At 43.5% G+C, this 18,175-nt stretch overlaps 2 protein-coding genes across 5 annotated transcripts in view; one reads left to right on the top strand and one right to left on the bottom strand.

Moving 5' to 3' along the window:
- The window catches only part of MED15 (mediator complex subunit 15), a 29,265-nt gene extending 27,992 nt beyond the window's left edge, over positions 1 to 1,273 (bottom strand). For all 3 annotated transcript variants that reach the window (XM_065851388.2, XM_065851389.2, XM_065851390.2), the window contains exon 1: positions 1,139 to 1,273. In XM_065851388.2, coding sequence (XP_065707460.1) covers positions 1,139 to 1,206 — 68 coding nt within the window. In that variant the 5' untranslated portion in view covers positions 1,207 to 1,273. The remainder of the gene's footprint in view (positions 1 to 1,138) is intronic.
- Positions 1,274 to 1,630: 357 nt separating this feature from the next.
- Positions 1,631 to 16,953, top strand: KLHL22 (kelch like family member 22). Of its 2 annotated transcripts, XM_065851586.2 has the most exons (7): positions 1,631 to 1,656; positions 9,620 to 9,889; positions 10,791 to 10,956; positions 11,607 to 12,325; positions 13,365 to 13,557; positions 14,524 to 14,757; positions 15,789 to 16,953. In XM_065851586.2, exons 2-7 carry the CDS (start codon positions 9,663 to 9,665, stop codon positions 16,164 to 16,166), a joined length of 1,917 nt encoding a protein of 638 aa, XP_065707658.1. In that variant the 5' UTR covers positions 1,631 to 1,656; positions 9,620 to 9,662; the 3' UTR covers positions 16,167 to 16,953. The 2 variants fall into 2 exon arrangements, with proteins under 2 accessions (XP_065707658.1, XP_065707660.1); XM_065851588.2 differs by lacking the exon at positions 1,631 to 1,656 and having other exon boundaries at positions 9,757 to 9,889; positions 10,715 to 10,956.
- The last annotated feature ends 1,222 nt before the right edge of the window (positions 16,954 to 18,175 follow it).

Genomic DNA, 18,175 nt, shown 5'->3' with positions numbered 1-18,175 from the left:
GGAACAACCTACACAGCATTCAAGGGTACTTTTGTTTACTTGTTTTGATGGAGTAGAAGAGGAAAAAAAAAGCAAGGGATTAATCTAACAAGACTGATAACTTTGCAGAATGTTTAGAAAGCAAAACATCAGCTCTGAACACCAAGACAGTTTGCACGGCTCTGGCAGACACATATTATCATATTTCCTTAATGAATATCATAACAGTTTAATTCTGAAACAGCACTGTAAATAAAGCACACAGCTAGGCAGTAAAACCACACACAGTTAAACAGTGTAAACCGTTTACATACCATAAAAAAAAGACAATCTGTTTTCAAATATTGACTCTCATAAGCAGCAAGGTAAGACCAAGCTTTTCAAGCATACATAAGTAAGGATTTCAACACTACTTCAGAAGCACTGAACAGTGCTTTCAGTTCTGTAACAGTCATCTTTTGTAGAGTAAAATAGCCTCCCATAAAACAGAACACACAAAGTAGCAAAGTAATTCAAGTAAAGTGATTGTTTCACGAAGAACAACTGAAAATGCAATAAGCTGAACTTTTTAAACAGTTTTTTAAGCATCAGATAGATGCCAATCTTGATGCTGTTTGCTCTAGAAGCAAGAAAGCAAATCCCTGTTCAAAATAACCAAAACATTAAGTGACTGATATTTTTATTCCATTTTTTCCCCTAAGAAAAAAAAAATCAGGTGCAGGATAATAAGTGTGGGTTTCATAAGATGGAACATGTCAGACTTGGCAACGCTACGGACACTGCCAAACCGGGAGCTCTCAAAGCAGATGCTGTCCAGCGGGACAGGAAACCGGTATTCCCGGGGAAAAGGAAAGTGAAACGCAAGGAGGTTCAGCGGAACGACGCCAAAGAACCAGCCGGGCTGCCCCCCGCACGGGGTCGGAGCAGACCTGGGTAACGAGGCCCCGCACAGGGGGGCGGCTGAAGGGCCCCGGGGAGAGGAAACGCCGGACGAACCCAGGCAGCAAGGTGAGGACTGGGAAGGGCTCGCAGAGGCGCGGGGACGGGTGGGACAAGCCACCGGGGCACGGACGGGCACAGGAGCAGCGGGAGCCCCCCTGGCAGCGGCCGAGACCCGCCTGCGGCCTACCCAGCGCTGGGGCCGCAGCCCCGCACTCACATCTGGCTGACGAGCTTCTGCCGGAAGTTGGTGCTGCGCCAGTCGGTCTCAGGCCCGGTCACGTCCATCCCTGCGGCCGCCGCTGCCGCCCCCGCGCTCCCCGCCGCCGCTGCTCCTCCACACGCCGCGGCGGAAGTACCGTAAACCCACTTCCGGCGCGCTGAAGGCTTGTGGGAAATGAAGTCCCGAAGCCCGCGCGACCAACCCTCGCGTTAGCTTCCGGCTCGGCGCGGGGCTCGCTGGGAAATGTAGTCCCGACCCAGGCACCGGCACCGCAGCCCCGGGCGCCGCTGCGGGGGTGACAAGCCCGGCGCACGGCCGGGTGCACCCGCGCTCAGGGACACGGCAGCGCCGCCGGGGCCCCTCGGGCTGGCGGGTGACCGGGTGACCCTGGGGACTCTCGCCCCCGCCGCCCACCCCGGTTCCGGCCGCCCCTCCCTCGTCGGGTGGGCGCGTCACGCGCGTGGCCGTAGTTTCCGGGTCGCACATGAAGGCGGAAGCCGCCGCCGCCGCTCTCGGTAGGTGGCTGGGGCGGCGGCGGAGCGGGGACAGGGAGCGTAGGTCCCCGGTAAGGCCACCCAGTGCTCCCGCGGAGGCGGCGTCACCCCAGCCGGCCCCGTTACCCGTTCCCGCAGGGGGACAAACCGAGCCCTGGGGCCGCATGCAGAATCCTGTCCCGGTGTCCCGCTTCCCCCTGCCCGCCGCAGGGATGCCCGGAGCAAGGGAGCGGGGACCGAGGGCAGGGGGCCGCCCGGTGCGGGGACTGGAGCGGGGTCTGCGGCCCCAGCAGCCCCGGCGCCGCCGAGCCCGCCCCAGCCAGGCCGGGGCTGAGCCCAAGCCCCGCGCGAAGCCCCAAGGATGCCCCGTCGAGGCCGAGGCCAAGCCCCGCGTCCCTGGTCCAGGGGTGGGATGAGCGAGCGGGAGGATGGCGGGTGACGGGAGCTGCAAAGGCGTTTGCAACAGGGGAAGAGAAAGTAAAACCCCAGGTGTGCCTGGACTGGCTTCCACCACTTCATCGCAGGGTTAGTCTAGAGTCGGGCTGCCTCTTCTGGTGATGGGCAACTCCCAAGTTGCCTTTGCCTGCGGAGAAAACCCCTCATTCTGTGTTCCTGGTGGGTAAGTTAAAGGGAGGAAACTAAAAAAAAACCATGGATCCCTGCAGAAACAAAATTAATGTGGTGAATAATATGAATGAATTAATGTTTGGTAAAGAAATCAGAGCTGAAATGTGCTGGAAGAACCCTTTGCTCTCTTCCAGGTCACTTAGTTGTTGTATTTGGCACAGAATTAATTACTTTCTGGGGGTTTTTTCCCCCAAAAATTCATGATGTGGTTTAAGCAGTTCAACAAAGCCAGTTCCAGTCTAATCAACTAGTTGAGTCTCTCAAGGTTCATGGAACACTGGCTAATTTATAAACTGTCAATTTTGGCACAGTTATTACTGAGAGAACTCGATTGTGTAGAAGCTTAATTTTTAAAAAGCATTGTTCTTGTTATAGAAGTCTTTAGGATTTTTGAGGGGCTTTCTAAGAATTGCTGTGCATAGACCTAGCAAAAGCATCTCATCATTTGATGAGTAATCAAACTAATATTATATACTACCAGATGTCTGCATTTCTTTTTGTGGGGCCCTTGGTCAACATGTGTTGTTTGGGTTGTTTCCTGCATTTGTAGAAGTTTTCTAAAGTGAAGTGGTATTTCAGGAAGATATATATTTTTTTAACATAGTTGTTAACGCATAGCGGGATCATTCTGAAAGCAGCACTACTGAGGCAAAGCTTCTGTTTATCTTTTACCGCTCTTCCCGTTTTCTTCCAAAAGCATGAAACTGGCTTAAGTCTTGTGTACACATAATGGTGTAACTCAATTGTCTTCTGTGTAGCAAACAGTCTTACAAGTGCCTATTACAGATTATTATATAGTTGGTGAATTATTCCAGTATTTGCACTCCAGTTAGAATGAACATTCATTTTGCTTTTTGTTTGTTTGTGGCATCACATCTGTGTTCTGAACTATTTTGGCAGGCACCCAGCTGCCTCCCCATTCTGTACGCGCCCTGACTAGTTGATCTATTTGTTTGTGTGCCCTCTGCCCTTTCAAAATGCTGGTACATAGCCAGGTTCTGTTTATTTGCATTTGCAACCTTTGAGAGTCAGCATAACTATCATAGCATTTTGCTCTAGTCTTGTCTCTTGTTTGGCTTTCAGCTGAAGCCTGGCTTAGATCCTAATTCTTGTTACTCCCTAGGGAGAGAGGAAGGTGTGGGAAGCCTTAGGGCACAGGTTTTAAACTTCCTTCAATGCAGTAAGCCTTCTAATGGCCTAATCTATTTGGATCACAATCAGCAAGCCACACTGGTTGCTCTGTATTAGGAAAAAGCTCTGAAGAAGATGCCCTGCAAGAAAGAGGACAGAGCTGCAGCTGAGGGGTCCCCCAAACTTAAAGAATGGACCAAGAGTAACCACATAGATTTAATAGCAAAAGTGAAGTCATGCACCTGGATCAGAGTAATTCCATGTAGCAGAGCAGGTTGGAGACAAGCCTAGCTACAAGTCAGCTCTGCAAGAAGAAAGCTTGAGCATCCTGATTAGCAGCCAAGTGGAAAATGATTCCTCCAACAGGGGCCAACTTCATCCTGGGCTGTGTTAGCGAAAGCATACCCAGGTCATGGGAAATTATTATTTCCTGCTCTGTTCAGCACTTATAAGCCTACAAAACCTGAATGCCATGCCCAACTTTGAGCTCCATGCGGAAAGAAAAGCCTGTGAGTTCTGTAGAGGACCACCGTGCAGGGCAGGAGACAGAAGTGCATGCAAGGCAAGAAGGTTTGTTCAACATAAAGAAGAAAAGGCTAAGGGCAGAGCCAGTTGCCATTTTTTAAACTATCTAATGGGTACAGAAAAACGTAGAGCCAAACTCTTCTTTGTGGTGCACAGTGCCAAGGGTGAGAGACAAGTGTCACAAATTGTTGGAAAAGAAATTCAGACAGGATAAAGAAGAAAAAAAAAATTGATGGTTAAACACTCATTTTTCCAATTATTGATGAAGCTGGAGATTCTGCACTTGACTAGACAAGGCTCTCAGCATCCTGACCTAAATTTGAAGTTTGTGCTGCTTTGAGCAGGAGACTGGACTAGAGACCTCCAAGCTTCTTTCCAGCCTCAATTATTCCACAATTCTAAGAGAGCATGGGACCCATCCCAAGCTTGAACCACCTGTCCATGTGACAGTAAGCTAAACAGATTTGGATACCCGACACCAGCAAGCCCTAGTTTATTTTGGGCACAGCTGATGCACAAGAAAATATCACTATCTGCGTAAAACACCTCTTTGTAGAGATGTAACTGACAGCCATGAGCTCTTCAATACAAAAATGTCTGTGTTTCCATAGAAACTAACTTGGATAATCTTTCCTGTATCCAGCCATTTCTCTACAGTAGAGAATCAAGGCTGTCAGCACAACCTTACAAAAAAACAAAATAAACAACCCACCCACACACCACACACTAGTTAGCATCACTGTATGACATGGATGCTAGTTACAGAAGGGGTGAATAGTTATCCAGGTGTATTTCATACCATGCAATACCAATAACAGACTTCAGCACTGTAAATTATCTACACTGTGTTTAAAGCACAGGATCAGTGCATATCTCAGCAGAGAATAAAGGCTGAGTATATCTATACTGGCAGCAGGATGCTTCCAGGACATATGCCCTGACCCAGCTGCTGGGAGGTGCTCCCAGGTACAACACAGGTATATTCTTAGGGAAGCAAGACTCTGCTCTCAATGTGAGGAAGAGTGTGCTGTACGCCATATGAATTTTCACTCCCCAAAATGTTCTTTACTGGAGTAGCTCATACGCCTTCTTCCTCTTTATGTACTGGGCACTCAATACCCTAAAATTAATAATTACCTTAACCCTTGTCCTCTAAAACACAAAGGTAAACCAACATATCTACAGTCTTAAATACTTTGTACAGCCAGTTAAGAAAATCTCTAGTCAGATTTTCTCTGCAGTTTCAAAATGGTTGGAACAAGGAATTGCCTTCCCTTGTTTCTGGAGGCAGCACCCACAGCACATGGGACAACACTTTTTAGCTTTGCTGCCATTAAAGAAGCACAATGAACAGAAAGAGCGCCTCATCTCTTCCACCTTAGGGTCAGGCCTGCAATACTCAGCCACCAAATCCCCCTGTTAACAGCTGACCAGCACAGAGAAACTTGCACAAGATGAGAGAAAAAAAATTACTCAGTTTTCTAGGAACTTGCATCGGTCACAGAGGTAGTTTCTCAATAACAGAAATAAGAGGACAGAGAGGACTGCGGAACATCCTACAAGCAAGAAGCTGACAGCAGAGAGGCTCAGGACAAAGGGAACTTGGCTGTGTAGTTCAAGGGACTGTGCATTCATGTTAGCAAAGGCCTGTGTGCAGCTCCTTTATTTATCAGGACAGAAATTCCAGCCTGTGAAAATGGTGTCTCAAGCCCTAAAAGCCAGCAAAGTTTCAAAGTGGTTAGGAAGGACAAACAGTAAACAGAAGGTTTTCTGCAGCATGCAAAAGACCCAACAAACCTGTCTCTCCATTCAGAACCATTCTGCTTGTATGACATTTTCCCTTTTTTTTTTAATAAGCAAAATAAAAGTTTGAGGTTATTTAATAAATTTCTTTGCCATTTTTAAGACTGATGGACACGTAAAAGTCATAACGATTCCTAAATACCTTAACAGTCACCTCTCCCCTACCCAGCTGGTACACCACACAAAATTATGCACTTCCACTGTTTGGGCTACCAGATTTTTAGACAGTAACAAAGGGACAAAGCAGACAGACCAGACAGCCTGAGAAGCAAGGTACTAACTCCAGTGTCTCTCCCCAAGAAACTTGTAGTCAGCATTTAGAACAATACTCAGAGAAGTACACAAAACCTATCGGCTCACCAAGCACAGCACATTTAATCCAGAAAACTCAAATGCCAAAACCACCCCACTTTTCTTCAAAGCAGCCCACAACACAGCCCCACTAACCCTGCTTCAGCAACCACTTTTTGTAACTTCCCACCCAAGCCCAGCTGCTCCTTGTACAGCTATTACAAAGCTGAGCACACTCGGTAATCAGCTAAATGAATCTTGCTGGCCATCCCTCATGAGCCCCTACCCTTCTTTGTCTTAAAGGTCTTTTATACCAGCTCCTTAGACTACCTAGGTAGGAGTTAAGAGGCTTTCCTTGGCTTTTGGCTCAAAGAAGAGGACTTAACCACTTGTGTCAGTCAGACATCATAGACTAATACCACAAGCACTCACCTGCAATTTTATATGTTGGCAACAACTAATGAAAATCACTACATCAAGAACTTTTCGAGAGTAGTCAGCATTGGTTAAAACTATGACAACAGACACACATACTTATAAATAAGCCTTAAAGCCCTGTTTAGGAGAGTAGTGAGGTACACATGACAGCATAGAGGTTCTCTGAGTAGCCACACTATAACTGAGAAACTTCCTGTATCCATGTACAAGAAGAGATTATGAGTGCTGGCAAGTTTTAGACCACGTACGTTGTACCTGCTCAGTAGCATTCTACTCTTTTTACAGAGAGTCAGCACTATCAACCTACACACCCCAAACTGGTTAACAGCAGATAACTGTGCATGGCAAAATACTCACAGGTTGCTACAGAGAGCGGTGAATTTCCATATCATAGTGGCTCTGTGCTCCAGACACACAAGGCAGCTCTCGTGTTGATGTACAGTCCAGCTCACCAGTGACAGCCAAGATACAACCCAGGGACAGAAGTTGAGGACAAGAAATAGGGGCTGCCAAAATTCAGAAGATATTAATAAAGCAAAATACTCGTTGGCTCAGCTGTTGACCAGCCAAAAATCAGCTGCGGAGGATAGTTCAGCCACTCCAAGCATCTGTGTTTGACCACACTGGGCTTACTGCAGGTCTGCGAGAAGGGCTGGTTTGTTCACCTATTGCCAACAGTTGTGGGATAATTCCAGTCCATATCTAGTAGACCTAGCAGTGACATAAAGTCCCTGCAGACCTCTGAGACAGCCCCATTTTTCACTGAAAGCTCTGCAAATACTAATGTTCATGCATGCTTCAGAATCCCTGATTTTTTTTCTTCACTGTTTTTCATAATACTATTTGATGTTCCTGGTTCCAGTTACCATACTGGTAAGATAGGATCCCTTCTGGAGCTTTGCTTGCTGGAAGCTTCACCCCCTTTCTGGTCCTTTTTCAGATTATTTGGATGCAGAATGTATTTTGAATAGTAGCCATCTACAGTTGGGTTAAAGGTAGTAGAGGCCTGGCATAATTATAGATGTTTCCCACTCTACCCTCCATCTCTCTTGGGAAGCCACATCTCCTACAAAACATTTCATTGCTAACACTTGTTACATGTGTTCAATGGCCTGTGTAGTTTAATATATCACACTTATTCCTCTCTAGCTTATCTTCCACCAATGACTACGCTATATGACACACTATAATATTGTATCAAAGGTCATGCTGTTTGCCTTACCCAACAGAAGTCTTTGAGTTCAGAAAGCAGTTCATTTGTTACATTTACTTCTGCTTTGTGATGCAATGATTTTACTCTCATAGAGACTTATTTTGACATAGCTCTCCAAGTAGCTGAAAAGATGTAACCTTTTTTGGAGCATTGACCGCATTAGTTCTGGATTGTTAACCACATTAAACCACATCAACAGAGTTAATCTGGTTCATCTGAATTTGTTCCTCATTTGGACCATACCTCACCCTACTTTGTTTTTGCTGCATTTATTCCCTTCTAATGAAATGGGAAATTTCTGATCAACAACTAGAAACACTCCTTCACTTGCCTTTCTTATTATGCTATCTTATCTCCCTTGCCTCAATCCATCACTTTTAGCATTCAAAACATACAGTAGTGTTTTGTCTGCTTCAAAAGCAGTCATCTTATTTCTAGGAAAAGCATCTGCTTGCCATGAAAAATAATCCATTACTCATCTCTTCAGCTGATGATGGAGAATTTCTCCTGTGTTATCAACCTGACTGTGCTCCCGAAAATGCTGTCCTGTCAGAGCTCCTCTTCTAGAGCTGGTTGTCTTGGTTTTGCTGGCAAAGAGCAGAAAACCATTAATATGCTTTTTCAGTTTTGTTTTTCATCGCATTTACCATACAATGCCACCTAGCTTCCTTTTCTTTTTGACAGTGTAGGGTAACTTTCCTCAGGCAAAGCGATAAACATTTGCATATTTCTTGGTGTCATCCAGAAAGCTCGTTCCTCACTGACCACACACAAAATACCTTGAGTACTCTCAGAGATTTCCAACACTGCATTCGCTCTCTATGGCTGGCACAATTAAACAATGGTTCCCTTTTTTCATTGTCTGTTTCGGTTCACTGGGTTTGTTCTGCTTTTGCTTCTCTGACTGCTGCTAACCCCTTGTGACCATCCCTTGTCCCACTAAGCTGTTTCCCAGGCTGCTGGCGGAGAAGCTGTTACAACTGTCTTACGCAGCCATATCAGCCAAGTTATTTCCTTTTGCTGATGTGTGGGGGTTTTTTTTAATGTGCTCTGACAACTGGATAGAGACTATGAGCTGCTACAACTTCTCACATTCTTCAAAGACAACGGAAAGGGTAAATTACAGGACGGTAGAAGAGGGCTCATGAGATTCTGAGAGCTTAACCATAGACGTGAAACACAATCACTTCCAGACAGCTTCTTACACATTTCCACGTGTGTCACAGGGGACCTTCCTCCAGTGCCAATGGCAGCCTCAGGAAAAGGTACAGAATAGGCCTGTATGGTGCCTACACTGGAGGAAACACCCTCTCTGCAGGGAACCACAGTGAAGTGAAAAGCCGTAGTGCATGCTAGCTTGAAGCTGTCACAATAAAGAAACTCACTTTGAAGCCTACAGTTTCATGTAGTATTTTATAGGATGATAGGTGGAAATGTGCTCAGCTAAGGAAAATGAAACAGCAAAGACAGGGAGAGAGGAGAGCTTTCAGATTCTGGGTAAAATATCAAGAGAAAGAGTGAAGGTGCAGTTTATATAGCAGCAAAGTTATCTGAGTACATTAGCCCACTTGGAATTTGGCAAAAATTATGTCAGTTTTGTTCTTTGTTACAAATTATGCAGAAATGCAAAGGAAACAAGGGGTTCTTTCTGGTAGTGGGTTGGGAAGTGAAACTCTTGCTGAGAAAAAAAAGAATCCTTACATGCTACATACTCCGACGCCTGGACTGAAAACCCAAAAGTAAGAATACCTGTTTGAAAAAACATGTTCTACCAATTTGATGTGCTGATATACACCTGCCTATTTCCAGTCTCATGACTCAATAATTTCTGCAGCATAGAACTGTCTGTCCTTTGACTGAGAAGTTGGTTTGATTTACTTACCGTGACAGGCGGAGTTCAGAGGACCATTTGTAAAGCAAAAGGCACAAACCTTTGCTGATTCTGTTGTCTCACAGATTTAATTCTGCTACAGCTGGTGGCTGAGCATTTCTGCCTGGGATGGCGGAGGATCAGGAGCTGACTCAGCCACACAAAGCTCAGCTTGAGCCCTCCCTTCAGCAGCGCACCAGCAACACCTACCGCAGTGCAGAGCACTCTCAGGCCTTGCTCAGTGGCTTGGTATCTCTCCGAGACAGCAGCATCCTCTTCGATGTAGTTCTGGTAGTGGAAGAGAAACCTATTGAGGCTCATCGCATCCTTCTGGCTGCATCCTGTGACTATTTCAGGTACACTTCAGTACAGCAGTAACATGCGTGTGTCTGAATGTTACTCAAACCTGCAACATCCAATGTACTACTGTCTTGGCACACGGCTCCTGGATGTAAAATTAGACCCATAAGATGGAGCTGAATGTATTTCAAAATACTAAGTATGGCTTTATTTATCTCTCTGTTATGTCTCTACAGAAATAAAGTTCTTGTTACTGCACAATGAGCTTATCTCCACTAAATTCACTGCATGTAGTACTCGGAGCAACTATCTGAACAGGTGTATTCTGCATAAATGCACTCTGGGTGGCTTTTAACATATCCTTAGCATTGTAAGACTTTGCCCATTGTGGTGATCACTTCATAATACACAAAAAGCCACTGGAAGCTGTCACTCCTCTGTTATGTGCCTGTAGTGTGACCTGCTGTCCATTAAATGAGGCACTCCCTGGTCAATTTGACTAGCAGTTTCTTGAACTGACTTTATTTTCATAGCGCAAACAAACAAATTCCAAGGCAATCCAGACAAACTCCTAACTGAAGGAAAAACTGCTCTAGCTTAGAAAAAAATTCTTACAGTCCGAAGTTTCTCTGTTTTCTCTCTTCCCCCACACGCAGAGTATCTGCCCACTGACCATCCATATGTACTGGGTCTGTATGTAAGTCCTTCGGCCGCGAATCCTACCTTTCAGATGGCCTCTACTATTGTTCTGCAGAATGAAGGGTATTACTTTATTACATCCTAAAGGCCTGTACTCTTTGTATATTTGCTTAGAGAAGAGGCAATCCCGTAAAAGTGTCCAGCTAGATTTTTATTTTTCTGAATATTTCTTATGTTCCCAGGACAATGCAAGATAACCAATCTGAATATAGCTTCAATGCAAATCTGCCACAGCACGTGCCATTGTCTTTTTTACAGAGGAATGTTTGCAGGAGGACTGAGAGAGATGGAACAAGAAGAAGTTCATATTCATGGCATCTCCTACAATGCAATGTGTAAAATCTTGAACTTCATTTATACTTCTGAGCTGGAACTCAGTGTGAACAGTGTACAGGAAACCTTAGCTGCAGCCTGTCAGCTTCAGGTGAGGTACTGGGAGATGCGACAGAAAAGCAGCAAGAAAAAAAAGCAACAATGAAAGAAAAAGTAAACACGGATTTCTTGTTAAATGGAGGGTAAGGGGGTGAAAAAGAGCGTGGGTCTGATGAGAATTTCTTTGGGATGCTGTATCCACTGGAACTAAGTATGGAAGGGTAGGAACAGTCCACATCTTATTTGTGCCAATGGCTTTATTCCTTATATATACTCTCATTTTATACAGCACTCACTTCCACTGATCTGCTTATAAAAGCTTCCCTAGAACAGAATACCTCTGGCCTATGGCAAAAGACAGGGCTTGCTGCTCAGAAATTGTTGTGCTGCTCAAGCCTGCCAAGATCTTCCCCAGACTGAGTCCACAGGCATATAACCTCCCCTGATCCTGGCACTACAGGAAATCCGACCACTAAGGTTTCTGCAGTAAGTGCAGAAGATCTATATCATATTCATCTGCACACTCATGTTGAGTTGTTATTTTTTCTGGAGAAAGGTGAATTGGGTGCAAGTGAACATGGTGATCAGACTGTGAGGAGAGCAGTCATCTTGTGCACAATTTCCTTAAGAGTCATCCCAGGCTTCTGTCATCTGAGTGTGAGGCAAGTAGTATCTGAAATGAAAAATCTGTCTCTCTTGCAGATTCCAGAAGTCATTAAGTTCTGTTGTGATTTTCTCATGTCCTGGGTAGACGAAGAGAACATCCTTGACGTATACAAACTAGCTGACCATTATGACTTGAGACACTTGAGCGATCAGCTGGACTCCTACATTTTGAAGAACTTTGCAGCTTTCTCAAGGACACAAGTGTACCGACAGCTGCCCTTGCAGAAAGTCTACTCCCTTCTCAGCAGCAACCGTTTGGAGGTTAACTATGAGTTTGAAGTTTATGATGGAGCACTTTTTTATCATTATTCTCCAGAGCAACTGGAGACAGATCAGGTCTCCCTGATGGAGCCCCTTAAGCTACTTGAGACAGTTCGTTTTCCTCTGATGGAACCCCAGATCCTGCAAAGACTTCATGACAAATTAAGTCCATGTCCTTTAAAAGACACTGTCGCAGATGCATTAATGTACCACAAGAATGAATGTCTTCAGCCAATGCTTCAGAGCTCACAAACACAGCTGAGATCAGAGTTCCAGTGTGTAGTGGGATTTGGAGGGATGCATTCTACGCCATCCATTGTCCTCAGTGATCAAGCCAAGTATCTGAACCCCTTGTTGGGAGAGTGGAGGCACTTTACAGCTGCACTAGCTCCCAGAATGTCCAACCAAGGGATTGCTGTTCTCAATAATTTTGTATATTTAATTGGTGGAGACAACAACGTAAGTGGTTTTCGAGCAGAGTCAAGGTGTTGGAGGTAAGATAAGGATAATCCTGCTGTTACTTTTATTACCACCCTGTTGCCCGTCTCTGAGTCAGTAAGCCAGTAGTGCAGTCTGTGCACTTGCCAGCCAAAACATTAGGAAGCATGCAAGGGTCTCACTGAAAGAAAACTAGACATAAAGAAACGAGCCTCATAGTAACAGGAAACTTCCAGCAGTGCTTGTGGGACAAAGCCAAGCCTGACAGGGTAAAAACAGCTCCTCATTCCAGAGCATTTCACATGGTACCTTCCTGCCTTGTTGAAGCAGGCAAGTATTAAAGTTGTGGGAAGCAGTAATGAACTAGGATGCCCTAGAACCCTCGATTGTCTAGATGCTCTTGAATTAATATTTTGTAGAAGTCCTTTGTGTGTAGTTTTGGTCCCAACACAAAGGGGTTTAGCTAACAAAAGTGATTTTTAAATAAAATGCTGTTACTGGTTGATTATCAAGAATTTGTGTGCAGAATAGCAGGATTCCAGGGTCCTCTTATATGCTTCTGTGCCAGTTTTAGCTGGGTTGCTCTTATTTTATGGCATGCATAGTTTCCCTTCAAAAGCAATTTTCTCTTTAACTAAAATTTCCAAACCAGAGAGATATTTTGATCTGAAAATGAATCATGAGGTTCACTTTGAGCAGCAGATATTTAGAGAAAAGAATCAAAGAACCCACCACATATTTAAGCTTTTCTTGGACTCTTGAAGATCCAGATTCAGTCTTTGTGCTATATTTAGACTGTTTTACCTTGTAGAATGGCTTTGTGCAAACAGAGACTTTGATACATAACCTGACAGCAGTGCATAAGATAATGGAAACCCTACGCTTTTATAGCATGATTATATCAGCTAAAATACATCTTCTAAAAATAGAATAAAGCAACTTTGCTGGTAATAAAATGCTGACAGGCCAGGCTGAGCTCAATTTCAGCCAAAGGCAGTACAGTAACCCACATCTGTGGTGCTGTCTGGTATTCCAGCAATGATTCTGTGGCTGTATGAATAACTTTCTTTGATCCCATTCTTCTGTTAATACAAGGTATGACCCACGACACAACAAATGGTTCCAGATCCAGTCCCTGCAGCAAGAGCACGCTGACCTCAGTGTTTGTGTTGTGGACAACTATATATATGCTGTCGCAGGCCGAGATTACCATGAAGACCTGAGGGAAGTGGAGAGGTACGACCCTAAAAGCAACACTTGGGAATATGTGACACCTCTGAAGAAGGAGGTAAGAAGTGTATTAGCCACACACGCTACTACAGTTCCCCAGTTCCTGATTTCATCTTTTTAAATGCTTTTCTCATGTATAGCTTTAAATTTGCTGATATTCACATGGGAAGCAGTAGCCTTTGTATATAGGATAAATGAATATCAAGAACATAGAATAATAATATATGTAAATTCCATTTTGAGATTAGATGCTTATTTTTCCTGTTTGCTTGTTGCTTTCCCATGCACCTTTATTGTCTTAATCATTAAAATGATTCAAGACTGAACACATAACCTTTGAGAACAGGAAGTTGCCATTCCTCCTAGGCAGGTAAACTATGAGCCACAGTCCTGACAAGATGCTTTACTCCTGATCAGAAGAGATAATGCCCCAGTATGAAGGCACATCATTTTCCATAGACTGCTTAGTTCCTGGACACACAACTGGGATCTGGTAACAAGTTCTGGTGACAATACTTGATGTGATGCAGAATCACATCTCAGTCAGCTAACATAGAACCATTACTCATTTGAAATGTGTGAGTGAATAGCAATCTTGTGTCACCAGTACCATTTATCCTTCTTGGTTGGGGAAGAAAACTAAGATCCTATGTAATCTTTCAAGAAACTATGCTGATTTCTACTACACCTTTTAAAAGCTTTGGGTCAAGCGACAAGCACAAAATAATTTTTGTGATTTCATAATGATTCTCAATTGAGAATCTCAGGACACCTTAAAAATTTAAATATTACTGCCATTTTACAAGAGGGATGCAGAGGCAGAAGAGGTTTAAACAGCTTACATGAGGTCAAAAATAATAAATGTGCATCAATGCTGACATGTTTTTATAAAGACATAAGATCCAGTTGAGTGTTACTAGGTAGGATAACTTGCATTCCTGATAATATCTATACCATACTTTGAAACTGGGACAAATACATAAATCCAGACCTCAACCTCTTGCTTTCCCATGTGGTGATACAGGTGTACGCACATGCTGGAGCAGCACTGGATGGGAAGATGTATATTACCTGTGGGAGGAGAGGAGAAGACTATTTGAAGGAGCTACAATGTTATGACCCAAAGACTGACCGCTGGGAAGTTTTAGCAGATGGTCCAGTGAGACGGGCTTGGCATGGGATGGCTGCACTGCTGGGAAAGCTCTATGTGATTGGAGGAAGCAATAATGATTCTGGCTACAGAAGGGATGTTCACCAGGTGAGAGCATGTCATACCTGTGTCTTTCCTGGAAGAGTCATTCTTATGGATGCTTGCACTCCCATGTGTTATAATGTCTTTCTCCTACTAAATATGCAAATAAAACTGCCCAGCATAGCTCCTGCACCAGCTCTTCTCCACTCAATTGCAATGATTTATTTACTGCTATCTTGAATGCATTGCCTAACCCACAAAGAATTAAAGCTCCAGCACCTGGAATTCCTATCAATTTTAAAACAACTTTGATAGATAATATTCACTGGTGTACACATACCAAATAAGTAGCACATCAAGTAAATTTACTTTACATTGTCTTCTCACATGCAGTTTTTTCTAAGTTGAAGACTTAGATTACCAATGTGTAATTGCTGGACAGAGTTATTAAGGATATGTTAGATAGCGATGCAATTAAATATACAGTACCTGATGGTAAGTGATGTCTGGAGAGAATTCTCTTGAGTCTTCTTCCAGCTTCTAGAACTGCTAGAGACATGAAAAAAAGACACAAAAAGTAACTGCTCTTATAAAGCCAATGAAGATGGCAGAATTAAATCTAGCTGAAAAGTGTATCTGAATGATAAAAAGGTGCTTACAAAGACAAGCAGTTATCTAACTAGGTACCCAGTGAAATCTAAAACTTCCCAACATATGGTGCAGAGACAGCTTAGCGGATTTGTCATATTTGTACGTTCCAGCACATTTTTCCCTAATGCAAACAGATGCATTATGTCTGAGCTTATATTACCATGTGTCCCCATCTCTTTCACTTTAGTGTACATTTTTTGAATGGCATACAGCTGTTACCCCAGCAGCAGCATCAGAAGTTGTGATTCAAAGCTATATGGCAACTGTGCAGATTTTTCTGCTGAGTACTGTACTTCTACTACATAGCGATATGCTCTCTCCATTATCAACACCCTGTCAAAAGACTGATGATATCGCATGGCTTCCTACGTAGTTTGCCATATGGTCAGGCTCTGTCACTAAGATACAAGTTCATCTTTGGCTAATCTCTTTTCTTTTTTTCACAGGTTGCCTGCTATACGCCAAGCACTGATCAGTGGACAAACGTATGTCCACTTCCTGCAGGACACGGAGAGCCAGGAATTGCCGTCTTAGACAACAGGATCTATGTCTTGGGAGGCAGATCCCACAACAGAGGAATCCGCATGGACTATGTCCACATTTATGATGCAGACAGAGACTGTTGGGAGGAAGGACCCCAGCTGGAGGATGATATTTCTGGGATGGCTGCCTGCGTCCTCACTTTGCCCAGGGCTATTTTAATGGAAACAGAGAAATGGTTCTCAGAATGGCACGCAGACCGCGTGAAGTATCACCTTGACTTTCCATCGGAAGTTATGAGCGTATCAGACTGGGAGGAATTTGACAATTCAAGTGAAGATTAGAAAACTTTCCTATTTATTTTTTTGCCAGTGGATGAAGAAATTAAGGCTTGAAGAAAATATTTAGAGATTTTATATGTCTTTCATATATATATAAATCAGTATTTAAAGGTTTGAAAAATAAGTGTTCTGCACAAAATGCCATTCACAGTCAATATCTGCCGATCTGCAAGTGTTCCGCACAAAATGCCACTTACAGTCAGTATCTGCCTGCCTGCCAGAAAGCAGCATTTTTAAAGTAACCACAGAACTGCCATTTCCCCACCAGTTAAAGGATAGAGGTTCTTTTCCTTTGAAGGAGACTTTTCTCAACCTTCAGCATGGACAGGAAAAAAAAAAAGGCACAGAAGGCTCAGCTTGACCAGCTTCTTTCCTTCCGGCTTTTAGCTTGAAATAGCTTTGTGGGATATTTTTTTTTTCCTTTTCTTTTTGGTAATAAAACTTCCTAGCCAGCTTAGCACAGGAAGGTGACACTTCGTGTCTCCCTCCTGTGCCAGGTGTCAGACAGCTTGATTGGGTTTTTAGCAAGATTGAACATACAGAAACAGGAACAGTAGCGAGTAAGTCTGAACCTTCATCTCATCTGGGCATGCAGCCATCTTTGTAACTGGGTTAGAGTCTGGGAACTGACACCCACTCCTGAACTTCTATATTGCAAGTTCTGTCAACACAGTGGAAAGAAGATTTCTAGAAAAAACCCTCTGTACAGAGTATGGCAATCTCATCATTCAACTGTCAGACACATTTGTTCAGAAGCATAAATTAATAAATCCTTGTCAGAACTTTTTAACTACTGTCTCAGTTTTATTAACCATGATGGGAGTCTGAAAGTTAATGAGCTTAATTAGGTCCTATAGTACCACATTAGCATCAGTGAAGTTTCACCAGCTAGGAGATGGGCAATTTTTTTCACTATTTCATTATATGCTTTAGAAGAGGATAAAGAGAGTGGAACTGGTTTGTCACAGCATAAGAAAAAAAAAAATAATGAGATAACTAGAGGAATTGAAGATTACACTGGTCCAAGGCCTTGCAGTAGCTGAACTAATGCCAGGAACATAATACAGAATTACTACAGCTGAGAAAGATAAGGCATAGTAAATCCTTCAAGAGGCCTTAAAATAATTGGCTTCCGACTACCATATTGCTTAACATTAGTTTAGAAGCTGATTTAAAATCTGAACCAGTGTGATGCCTGAATAGTACAGGATCCTTTCTCTTGGAGGGGCAGGAAGTAATCAGTGCCACAGAAAAACCATGACAAACTACCAAGAGCTTTAAAGTCTTGTAGCTGTAACAGGATTGCAGGAGAAGGACAAAACCAAAGTGACAATCAGAATGATATGATACTAGTCAAGGATCATCACATTACAACAAATACTGCACACTGACATGCTACTTTAGAGAAATGGAAGAAGTTGCTGGGTATCACCATTACATAGGGATATTTTGTTTATGAAACAGGGATGATTTCAGAATGGAGCTAGATGACTCTCCATTAGTTGTCTGGGCTTCTGGAAAAGATTGAAGAGTATTTGCACACTTCGTTTAATAAGCCCAACCGATTTTTCTTGGTAAGGGGGGCGTTTCTTAGATTTCTTCCTAACACTGCCAGCTTTCACTTCAATTCCTGAACTTTTGCCAACTGGCAAATAAAAGATCTGGTAACTGCAGGAAACCCCAATTATGAGCTTCTTCAGAAAATCTTTTTTTGATCATAAACTCTGAACTGCATGTGGAGTCTGGAAATACAGACTTTATTACACTGCAATATTGGAGACTGGTGAATATTCCAATTTTGCATACAGAGTTCCCTTTAACTTGTATGAATGCAATGTAGCCCTCAGATGGAAGGAGAGGTCTCTCTGACCTGGACATCACTAGAACCACTCAGACTACGAGTGTGGCAGTGGCAATTTGTTTTGTCTGCAAACAACCAGTGATTCAAGACTTCTAGTGATCCAGGTCATATTCTAGATGCAGTTATTCTAACTAAACCGAGACATCTAACT

The sequence above is a fragment of the Patagioenas fasciata genome, chromosome 17 (genome assembly GCF_037038585.1).
Source record: "Patagioenas fasciata isolate bPatFas1 chromosome 17, bPatFas1.hap1, whole genome shotgun sequence".
Taxonomy (NCBI): domain Eukaryota; kingdom Metazoa; phylum Chordata; class Aves; order Columbiformes; family Columbidae; genus Patagioenas; species Patagioenas fasciata.
This window is presented reverse-complemented; position numbering and strand designations above follow the sequence as displayed.